At 40.0% G+C, this 12,045-nt stretch overlaps 1 protein-coding gene across 1 annotated transcript in view; it reads right to left on the bottom strand.

Annotated features, from left to right (window-relative positions):
* Positions 1 to 4,635: 4,635 nt before the first annotated feature.
* The window catches only part of glis1a (GLIS family zinc finger 1a), a 96,209-nt gene continuing 88,799 nt past the window's right edge, over positions 4,636 to 12,045 (bottom strand). Inside the window, exons 8-10 of the mRNA XM_088926778.1 lie at positions 9,344 to 9,522; positions 6,630 to 6,785; positions 4,636 to 5,190 (exon numbers count right to left, since the gene is read on the bottom strand). Coding sequence (XP_088782904.1) covers positions 5,054 to 5,190; positions 6,630 to 6,785; positions 9,344 to 9,522 — 472 coding nt within the window. The 3' untranslated portion in view covers positions 4,636 to 5,053. The remainder of the gene's footprint in view (positions 5,191 to 6,629; positions 6,786 to 9,343; positions 9,523 to 12,045) is intronic.

Below are 12,045 nucleotides of genomic sequence, written 5' to 3'. Positions count from 1 at the left end.
CCCTAGGTTTAACGGACTAATAATAGGGGGGACTTATTTGTAACTGTCCGTTAAATCACGAATTAAATTTTTTTTTTTCCGGGACCCACCAAAAAAACCCAATATATATGCTCTACTGAGTGTACAGTGTTTGCTTTGAATATCTTTTGACTTACGTTTGAACAATAGCAATCAAGACGGTCAAGGAAAATTGTTCCTGTGCCTTTCTTAATCATAAATTCACAAGCTCTTTACTTCATGTGCTGTAAATCTCCTGTTTAAAGTTCGCTAAAGCCTACGAAACACGAACACCACCCATCTTAAGCAATTGACCTACTGTAGCCCTGTATGACGCCACTGAATTTGAATTTTAAATACGTTGTATTTATTTTGACGTTGTTTTATTATTTGTGCACGTTACAGACCTTTTTCAGTTCACTTTATTGTCATTCTGCACTTATTTCGTTCTCTTTCGTTTCTCCTGGGCCGCGGTGCACAGTACACTAGACCAGTCAGCATAATGTCAAGTACAACGCAAAGAAACACACGAGGAGGGGGACCGAGAATCATTAGCAGCTACTGAGGTAGTATTTGGTATACAAGTAAAAATAAAACAATGTAATGAGTAGATAGATGCATGAATAAATGGGTATTTACAGTAGTATGTGTAGTAATGTGCAAATAAGCCTTCTGATCTACAGGGGTGGGGTGGAGGAGCAGGAGCCAAGTAAGAAAAGAGTAGTCATAATAGGACGCGACAGTGCAAACATTACAAGTCATCCAGTCAGTGAGACAGTGGCGGTGGCACAGCAGCGAGTGCTGCCCAGCAGGTGGTGATCAGGCCGTGTGCTGTTTGGAATTCAGTCATCTAACATCTGCGGGGGAAAAGCGATTCCTGAGCTTGGCGGTGCTGTCGCCCGGGCTGCGATACCGTCTTCAAAAAGGCAGGGGTGTGAAGAGACTGAAAAGGGTGAGAGGGGGTCTTTGATGATGATACGTACTCTCCTGACATCGTTAGTATCAGTGTATTTTTAAAAAATGTTTCCGTTAATAAAATTGCTAAAAGCACAGGAAACACAAACGCACATCGTGGACAATTCGCCAGCTGTTATTGCAGGGAAACTCCGGTACTTCTGATTTTACAGAAAACAATTCCCTGAAGCAGATTTTGTCTGTTGAAGCCCGAAGTCCGTTAAACAAAGTAATGTTCTTGAAGTTACTGCGGATGTTGGGTGTCAATGACATTGGAAAACGTTTACGGGGAGCCGTGCAAAATGAATTATGCTTCAGGTCCGTTTACTTCGTGAGCTGAAATGCTAAATTAAGGAAACGTGTAGCTGAGTTGACAACGACGAGCTGTGAATGATCGGAGGGTCCTGTTAAAATTATTTGGTGCTGGGCACATCCTCCCAAAAATACATCCACAGTCTTTAGCCTGAATCATTTCAGTATTATGTGGATTGTGTCTTTGTGACATTTGTTTTCTAAACTATATGCAATAGGTATATAACATCTACTATAGGAATCGGACACTCCGATTACCCTATAGGTAGCACACAAAATCGGTTTAAATTCAAATGAGGACATCCCAGTGACTAGCCAAAGTAACTTTTGACTGCACAAAGAGTTTGGATATGCTTTTCAATTATTTTCTGTATGCAGGGATTATCTTTAAACCGCTGGACTAAAACAAACAATTCTTCCTTAACTGAATGCTGATGTTAAACTGTGTTGCCTGGTAAGCCTTGTATATGATATTTATACATGCTAAAGGAATGAAAGAAAGAAACACATTCCTAAATATCTTTACTTCTTTCATATGGCAGTCCACATTAAACATATTTCAAATGAGCTTCTTTAAAAGTTTTCAGATGGGTTTGTTTGCTCATCAGGGGAATTCTGTGCTTATTAAGTATATATATATAATTAAATAACAAGGAGGCAAACTTCAATCCTGGTAATGTGAACACAATGTTTTTTTTGCGTAAACATGTTTGGCCATTTTCAAAAGTCTGAATTCCCCTTTGGTTATCATCTTAAGTGCCCTTGGTAGTTTCCAGCCACATGATGTGGTTTATTTTAATATATGAAAAAAATAATTTCATCTCCTCCATTTCAAGCCTTCAGAAAGAAAACAGTAAATAGACGTTCTGAGACATGAATTAAAGCTTAAAAATTATGAATTGTGGACGTTAAACCCCCCCAAAAAAATTCTGTGCCTTGCAGAAGTACTCAGCCCTTTGCACAGATCTCGCATTCTGTTTCTTTATACTGTATACTGCAGTCTTTGGAGTAGCAACTAATTTGTTAGACTGCATACACAACCGCCTGCACACTAGTCCGTAGTTTGCCTGCAAGATAAAACTAAAAACTCTTCTCGAATCTCGTGTGGATTTTGTGACAAAGCACTTAAGTGAGGCTGCAAGTATGGGGCAATAGGTTTTGTGGCCATACAAGAAAAAGTGGTCTAAATGCAAATCCTGCACAGTACAGCACTCGGGCAACACCATCCATACTGTCAAGCATTGGTGTTGAAGTTATGTTCTAGTTCTTACCAAGCTTATCAAGATGGGAACCTAGATGGAGCAGAGTATTGGGGGAAACCTGCTTCATGCACAAAGCTGGGACACAAAATTCAGCTTCCATCTGGACAGTGACCCAACGAACAAGGCCAAAGCTACTCTGGAGTGGCTTGAAAATAATAAAAAAAAAACGGTCCTGACTCGAATCCTATTGAGAATCTGTGGAAAGACTCTCACCCTGCCATGGGTAAGCAATCTCTAAGCAAAATGTGTGCCAGACCTGTGTGAAAAGTTGGTAGAGATTTACCCTAAAATAATTAAAATAAAATAAAGGTGCCTCCACCAAATATTGAGATCACAGAGCTCAGCATTAACATATGTCACTACTTGCTCTTTAGTTTTTGCTGATATTTACTGTAACATATCTCACCCCTGGGGTTCTTCAGTTTGAGTGTTTGGGATTTGAATAAAATTAATAAGTATTGAGCTTTGAAAAATGTGCACGCACCATTTGGTTATTTCTCAGAATGGTACACGGTAGTAAGGGTCTGAAAACATTTGCGATGAACTGTATGGAAGAGGATGGAGGCTTGTTTTTTTTTCTAGTTTTGGAAATGGAAATTAGGTGGTATTAAATGTATGCACGTACTTCATTCCGTTGTGGTGAAGCACTGCACTCTATTTTTCAATGAAGAATTACAAAATGTAAATTATAACCTACAATCACGCACAGTGAGTGATTCTGGACATTTCCTAAAACAAAGAATTACTTTTTTTTTTTTAACAAAACCGAAAGCATTGATCAAAGGCCAACTTTGTTTTTTTCCTTTGTTTTCTAAGACTATAGTACATCGACTCTGACTTGAGAAACAAGTTATTTGTCCTAAACTAGAATTTCCTTTGAGTCACCGGTCTGCTGCGCAGTGGAGTATATTATGTGGTCAACAATAAATCATTTCAATCATATTTTAAAATAAAATAAATAAAGACTTACTCAAATTAATTGTCAATTCAAAAATAAACAGCGCTAAGAGCTACTGTACAAAAGTACGTTTGAGGACAGGTGTTGAAACACTGACTTAGAAAGTCTTAAATTGTCTGAAAGATCATTCCACAGCCTTGCGGCAACAGAGCAGACAGCAGGGTCTCCCGGTCCTGGGAGCCTCATACTGGGAACTGAAAGACGGCCCGAGTCCACAGGGAGTTAACAGTATGCTGATGGACACGGGCGTCAAACCGTATGAGCCCTTAAAGGTAAGCAACAGTGTTTTTAAATTTAATTCTGAAACCTACAAGGATTGCGTAGAAGACTTCTATATATGGAGACTATTTCGTAAAATGTCGTGTTTTGCTGAAAGACGTATATATTCGTCCGATTATTTTAAATTCAATAGTAAAATTCCTTGATCTACAAGCACTTCGCTCCTGAGCGGAAGGAAGTGAGATTAAAAAGCCCACTAGAGGGCAGTGTTTCTCAAGAAAGGGACAATATTTTATCCTGTTAGCGAAAATTATATTGGTATCGCCACTTAGTGACCTCCTGTCTCTAATTCATCTCGGGTTCCTTTCCCAACAGAATAATGAAGTGTTCTTGCTGTATGGAACAATGTTTAAAAGTAACAAACGAATTATCTCTTGTGCAATCCGTTTCATTGTTACAGTCGTAAAAGTTTGCAAACTTTCCTTTTATTCGGTACAATTTGGCTATTTTGAACAGGAGCTAGTTATTAATTTGCTTATGAAGAGTGTCTTTAAAGCCTTTCTGTATCCAGAATGGGATTCAAGTTGGGGCTTACACTAATAAATGCGTGTTTACAGCTATATCTGTAGTAAGAAAACTTATGTATCCAGGTGACGTACTTTTGAGTGTTATGTGCTCTGTAATTTTCCACAGCGAAGCGTGTGCGTTTTTAACTACAACCAAAGCTACATTAACTGGTTCCTCAGCAGCTGTGTGGGCCCATCCTTAAGCTAATATTTTTCATCCAAGTAAGTCCTTCTCAAATCTTCAGTCAGTCAAAGAAAAAAAAAACTGATTCTGTTGTTGCATGATCATTTATTTCTTAAAAACTTGAAAATATATGAACAATTTAGAATAACTGCTTTAAACAAACTGTACATTTTATACACGCCAGGACTGATCTTTGAGTATTTGCAACATTGTTTAATAGGACCACATGTTATTCAAACGGGCCACCTGACTTTATTTTCCTCAATATTTTAAAAGGGCTTTCGATTATACTTGGGCTGTGCACCAACCATTGTGCCAAAATGCACAGTACACGCAACAGAGAACGAAACAGCACAACATTTGGTTTTTTTTAAAATGCGTTGAGAAAACATCACGGCAACAAAAAAAGCACCTTCTGAATTTCAAGATATAGTGACCCCAAATAGAAATTTAAAATGCAGTGGAGAATTCAGAGACGAAGCGGTGAAGCATGGAGGGGGGCAGTAACACTGGCAGAGTGTGACATTAATAAAATTACACCAGGAAGCTCGTCTGTACAAGATGCGCTTAACCGCAAGGTCTTCACCCCTGATCCCACCGCTCATGTCTCCGTGTACACCGATGAAATCTGACTCAAACAGCGGTCAAAGCCGCCTACTTGAAAAAAGACGCTATCCTCTGGGCTCGGGGGGAAATCATGTCCATTTCCGACCGGCATTTCCTGGATCATACTGAAACCTGCGAAGGAGAATATTCGGAAGTCAGAACCACATAAGGGAGAAACGGTTCAGAGTCGCATGAAGTTGTCAGTGCTCTGGGTGCATTTTAGACCTTCTCATTTAAGCCGCCCGGACCTCACTTCAAATCCGGTGACCTCAGCTGAAATTAAATAAGGCAAAAAGCGCGATGCCGTTTTTATTTAGCCTAAACTCGATTTTAGTTTCTTTTCCATCAGTTTGTTTTAACTTAATTCATGTCCTTTTCGCATTTAAAAATGGGGAGCGCCGTACAATATGTTCTGCATGGTACCTCCAGTCAGCTGTTAGCCGCGTTTTTAACCTGATTAAATGAACTCATCAAATGCGGCTCATTCAAAGTTTTTTTTTTTTCGGGCCAAAAATAAACTGTCAGTGTTTTCCGACTGCTACACCATAGCTCTGCACAGAAAAAAAAAAACGGACAAAAGGACGAAATGACTTAAACACTTGGAACAGTTCAAGTTGCACACGTACAGTACTTGCTTTTGAAACTGGTCCTGTCTGTTGTGCTTATTGACAGAAAGGCCTGGTTGTAAATGGAGAGGCGTTTCAAGCTGTCCTTGCACTATTTATTTTTAAAGTTTATTTTCTTGTTTCAGCTGCCCTGGCATTTATTTTTCTATAGGTGACTTTGTATGATAGGACAGGGTTAGTAAATCTTCAACAGTTTCTGAACTTTATGGTCTTGACATTCATGGAATACAGGAATCCACCTTGGGTTCCTGTTTGTTTTTCATTCCAATCACTGGATCGGGCAGCTAAAATTAGTGTCTTCCATATGCAAGCTAATATTTTGTCTTGTTGCTTGAAAGAGGTCAGAGGGCTGGCCACAGGCGGGTTATTGTATCGGATCACACAGGTTCTTTTACAGGCTCAGCAGTCAGGCTGCACAGAATCCACACTGAACAGTTGGTAGTGAGGTTGGGGAGTCCCGGCTTGCACTGACACAGCTTGGTTTCCCTCTTCTGTACCGAGTGATCAGTGCCTGCAACTGATAGACCGCAGAAGCTAATTGAACTTTGATGGCGTTGAGTGCTGAATGCTCAACCAGGGTTTTGTCAAATCTGGGACAAGAGTGCAGCATTATATGTGCACTGTGGGTTGGACAGAAAAGACAGAGGAGTTAGGAGTGAGTTACAATCTTAAGTAACAGCCTACTAAGCAAATTAAAACAGGTGGATGGATCTCCCTAAACCTGGTTTAAGAAATAAGAAGGCAATGCTACAAAAGGGTTTGCTCTACATATAACAAATAAATACTTTTTGGGTAACACGTCCGAATGAGGGTTTAATTTGTGAAATACAGCAGTTTATATACACCCCCAAAGAGTCGGTAGCGAGATACAACATCCCGCACAAAAAACGGACAAAACAACATCTTGTTCTGGGCCGAAGAAGGAGTAACTTTGTACCGGCTCACCTGCGGCGCACGAGTGGGAGGAGGTCATGTGATACCCATTCTGTCGATGAGGATTAAAGCACTGGGCGTCCCCAGGTAAATGGACGTCACTGACAGATTGTTCCATTCTGTAATTGTCTCCGTAATGGAAGGAACTCTGAAAGCTGCCTTGGTAACCTGCAGCGAGAGAGGAAAGCATCACTGAATTTGGAAACCCCAGCAGCAATAACTGCAATACAGAATATACATGAGCCTCTTTAACATCTTCAAATATTTACGCACGACAGAAGGGCCTCTTTTGACAAAGTAAAGCCCCGTTTTCTACAATTGTCACTGGTTCAGAAGCTGTGTATTCTCTGAGACCCGGTATTTAAGACTTCTTGCATTTCAGCGCAACAGTAGCAAACACTGAAAATTCACACTTCTATACTGACTTTCGGGCATCTAAATCCTTAGTCACATTCTGCTGTCTCCAGGTGAATCTGATATTAGGAATCATTTTGATGCATAATAGCCTCAATAACACATTCTTGAGATGTAGCACTGCATTTAGTTTTTTTTTTCCAATTTTTTGGCAACCCATGTAAGCAGGGAAACATATGTAGAAATACTTCATAGTGAGCTACGTTGAGTTCTTTATTGTGGAAATGCCTTTCTGTCATTAATTTGCTTAATTTGTTGATCACGCTATGGTGAAATTGTCATTTAGTCATAAGAAATGTCTTAAATCCTTTGGAGGACATGTATTTTTTTTTTTAAAAATCTGAGCTCGTTGGTAGAAAGTGGGCTGTCTGCAGCTGTTTATTGACGAAGGCCAGAAAGGAAAGGATTAAATGGTCATCCTCATAAAAGAAAGAGCACATTCATCAGCCCTGGTATGGAACTGTGACAATAAATTCTTAGACTGAACGAGCTCAGTGTAAACCTTTCTATCACATATCCTATGGTAAATAATGGACAAGTCTACTTCAGCATTATACCTGGCTTGCTCGATTCAGAGGAGATGGGGGGGAAAATATCCAGAGCAAACAGATTTGATTATAGTTAAGATCTTAACTTAAACGATCCTTTTGTTATGGGGAGACCACATTAATAAAAACAAGCATATTTCTGGCGAAAAAAGGGAAGTGGGGCTTAACTCATCAGGGACTGGGGTTTCCTGTGACAAAGTCTCTTTTGTACCACTTTCAGGGACAGCTTTCTATGAACATTGTGTCCAAAAGGATAATAACCGTAAAGAACCTTCCTCTTGTGGTTTATCCAGTAATGTTTCTTTGACAATTATCTCAGCTAACCGCTATTACAGACTCAGTCATAAAGCTCTCAATAGCATGTGAAAAGAAGTCTCTAAAGTATGTTATTGCTATTATTTTATTAACGATTTATGATTGAGTTTTTTTTTAGTAATTCCTATTATGAACCCAGATGGATGTAATCAAAGTAATTACTTCAACCTGTTATTGTTAGGTTTAAGTGCACGTCCCTGTTTTTGTGTTCTTAAAATGTAAATGTTTGCATATGAAATGACTGGCTAGATCTGAGCTGTTTGGATAAAAGAGAAACAGAAGATTTCTCCCACAGTATGAGCTTCTTCTGTGTGTGCAATGATTTATATTTCACACACAGCTGTAAATAAAATAGATTACTGGGCTTGATTAAAAACTTATTTGTGAAGGCTGTCCCAGACAATACCGCAAACTTCTTCATTGTTTCTTTTCATATATATATATAGAGGATTTATAACCTTGTATGCAGCGACTCGATCGTTCCAGAGCAGAGCTGTTTCTCCTTGTGTCCATTTAGCAGAGGACTGGGGGTTTTGCTGTACAGTATTTGCACTGAGCTGCACATACTATCGCGTGAGGCTCTGATTTTGAAACCAGCCCTGGCTTTGTCCCAGTTCTTTGTAATAAATGAAGTGACTTTGCTGCAGTTCAAGTAAATTGTTCCTCACAAGTCTATATATCCTTTTTTACAACGCAAAACTGGCAAAAAGATCTTCCTTCCCCCAGAAGACTGTCAAGACCAATAAAGCCCAAAAACTGGTGGTAAAATGGATTGTTTCCACGGTAATGCTCTTGTCCTCTAAAAATAATTCACGATCAGAACTGATTGGACCACTCTCACATCTAGTGCTGCACCTCATGTTTTAATTTGCATTTTTGATAGTAATTTAACAAGAATCACATTGTTTTGCCTTTGTGAAAAAATAAAGGCCCTAGAAGGGGCCACTGCATTGCTACTCTAAAACAAACTGCTTTTCTTTAGGCTGTTAAGGGAATGAAGTACCAGCACATCAGAAAACCGTACCGTTGGAGTGCACGGGAGAATAATCCAGCTCAAGACTTGTGTGACAGGGAAAGAATGTCATATTCAGACATGTTTTAAGGGCATGAGCTCATAAGGAATGGCAGCATGGTGGCGCAGGGGTCAGCATTACTGCCTAGCAGCGCTGGGGCCCTGGGTTCAGTTTCTGGGGTGCTTTCAGCATGTTGGTGTGTTCTCCCCATGTTCGTGTGGGTTTCTGCTAGATGCTCCAGTTTCCCCCCACAGTCCAAAGAGATGGAGGGGGGGAAACCCTGCTACTAGAAAAACTGTCCCTAGCTGTGGGTGTGTCTGTGTGTCTCCTAGCCAGAGTGCATCGTGCTGGATAAAGCGGTTGGAAAAGGGAGGGAGGGATCATAATGCCTCCAATGAGCACTCCCCATTGTCAAAACAGACATTCCCTGTTGTACCTTCATGGGCCGGTGGGTCATGGAAGTGGGTGTAGGGTTTGTGTTGAACAGGGAGCTGCTGATCATGGGGCAGTTGGGCCTGTGAGGACGAAGAGCTGTGCTTCTCCAGCGGAGGGGGGGGTGGCGCTATGCTCTTCATCGGGCTCAGGCCTGGAGAGAGGAGAGGAGTGGCGGCGAGCCTGCCAGGAGAAGAAAATGGGAAAGTCACATGAACCCTTACAGAAAACTCAGCAAGACCCACCAGAATGTCACTTTGAGATGAATACTTCTTCCCCCAACAGATCCTTGCCTTTTCATAGTTCTACTCCATCGCTGTTTCTATGCAAATCAAACCAATGCCAAATCACTCTTGGCAATACTTGTCTACAGAAGAGTGCATTACAGACCGATATCACTGCTAAATTTTGATTGCAGTTCAATACATAATACAACTCAATTACATTCACTGAATTAAATAATAGAACATATTGTACCCTTTTAACATAGATTAGTGCAGCACTTTGCATGCTGGTGGTAAAAAACTATAAATTCAAAATGGGAGATACTGAGCTCGAAGAGGCTACATGTGAAAAAGACCTGGTTCTTGATGTTGACGTCTTCAAGACAGTATGGGGAAGCGATAAAGAAGGCAAACAACTTGGTAGAATATATAGTCAAAAGTGCAGAATTCAAATCATGGGATGTTGCATTAAAATTGTACGACACATTAGTAAGGTCTTGTTAAGAATGGTGTACAACCTATTAGTTGCCACTTTATAGAAATGTTGCTGCTCTGGATTCAGCTCAATGAAGAGCAACCAGTTCTACTCCAGGACTTAAAGTAATTCAACCCTGACAGGCTGAAAGTATTCAAAATTGTTGACAAAGTCAGTGCAGCAGACATCCCCCTTTCAGAGGAGATTCTGACTTGGAGGCATTCGGTCATGATCCCACAGCTCTGCACCACTGACTCCTCAGCCAAGCACAGACCTGTGGTTCCTCTCATACTGAGCTGGATTATTATTGCAACAGCACATCATCAATAGGGTAAAGAATACACCGATTCATGAACCAGAGGACACAAGCTACCCATCCATGTTGCAGAAGCCAGTACCCTGACTTTGTTGAAGAAACGGCAAAGTAAATTAAAATAAAAAAAAAACACTAAAGGGATCCTCAGATTGATAAGATTGAAAGGAGGCCCCCACCTGAGTGACACACAGCAGCCATTCTGCACCAGCAGCCACACTACAGAGCAGATCAGGTGGAGGAGAGTGAAACTGCTTCGCTAATTGAATTAAGGGGGAACATTTAGGGAGGAATTTAGCCAAGACCCCCAAGGCTAGTACTCCTATTGAAAGGTGTGATCAAATAGTCGGGATCTTAACAACGCACTTGAAAGATGCCACCTCCTTCAGCACAAGATCCCTGGTCCTCATACTGGGGCATTACAAATTTCTTGTACCATAGGTTGTGGGTTCCTTGGTTGAACTCTTGGAGGGGATACCACTGATGACAGGGAAGAGTGTGGGTGTCCTTGTTTTGAAAGATGTTTAACTAAAATGCATAACAGATATCCACAGATCCCTTGAAGGTAGCATTTGACCTGCTCCACAGGCAACTACTCAGTAGCGCACTGAAAAGCAACACGAACGTATTACATTACACTGTACTATCATTGTTGACTCACAAGTACTGCACAGTGTGATATTATCCAAAAGCATTATTGAGTTACAACTACAGAGCACTGCAGGATAGACCAATCTCTCTCTCAAGTTTCAGCTACAAAATGACACAGTGTAGACTGATGTATCAATACCAAAATGATACAGTTCATATACTGAAATAATATCATGAACTGAATCAAAACTACAATATATTACAGCCCAATACTACTACACAACTTCAGTTCCCAATCTGTGGTCTAAAGACCTTTGTGGCTCTGTGTGAAAGAAGGTATACAGCAAGAAAAGGCTTAGATAAACCAAACCCAATCAAAATTCAATCAATAAATTCACCCAGATCTTAATATCTCATTACTATCAGCAGTGCAATTATTTTTAGTTTTTTTTATAAATTAGAAGTTATGTAGCTTCTTATATCAAATTCCTACATTACAGTATTCCTTACTAACACTACAACAGATTGTTATTGTAAGGTAATAAGATGCTGTAGACTATAGTACTGGATTCAAGCTACAGAAGCACACAGAACCACATCTAAGTAAAGTCTACAAAACAGCATATTATACATTAGTGCAATACTTCACTGCAGCTGAAATATAAGGGAGACAAATATGACCACTGTTTATGTCTATAGTGCGTTATAGATCATGAATGAATTCCACCTAAATACATTTGGTGACTAACATCACTGATGAATTATTACTGAAAAGTACTGCATTGCAGACCAATGTCATTACTAAATTTCAATTTCAAATTTCAATAAATTAAATATCATTGCTGAATGCCACCAGCATAATACAACATAACATGATATAATACTGTATACAGGATCTTTACGGTTCCAACAGGACTGAAATTGTTAAAGTGTAGTTCCTCTATTTGGATGTATTTGCTAATCTAATCATTTAACCGCATGCTAATCTTTTTTAGTTTAGCCACTTTTTACTATAAAACAGAATAATTAAAGCCCTATTGCTCTGGCAGTCCCTTAACAGTACATTTGGATTTGTGATCCCCCTACGTCCCCAAGATTCAGTA

Source organism: Atractosteus spatula, chromosome 11 (genome assembly GCF_055471065.1).
Source record: "Atractosteus spatula isolate fAtrSpa1 chromosome 11, fAtrSpa1.hap1, whole genome shotgun sequence".
NCBI lineage: Eukaryota > Metazoa > Chordata > Actinopteri > Semionotiformes > Lepisosteidae > Atractosteus > Atractosteus spatula.
This window is presented reverse-complemented; position numbering and strand designations above follow the sequence as displayed.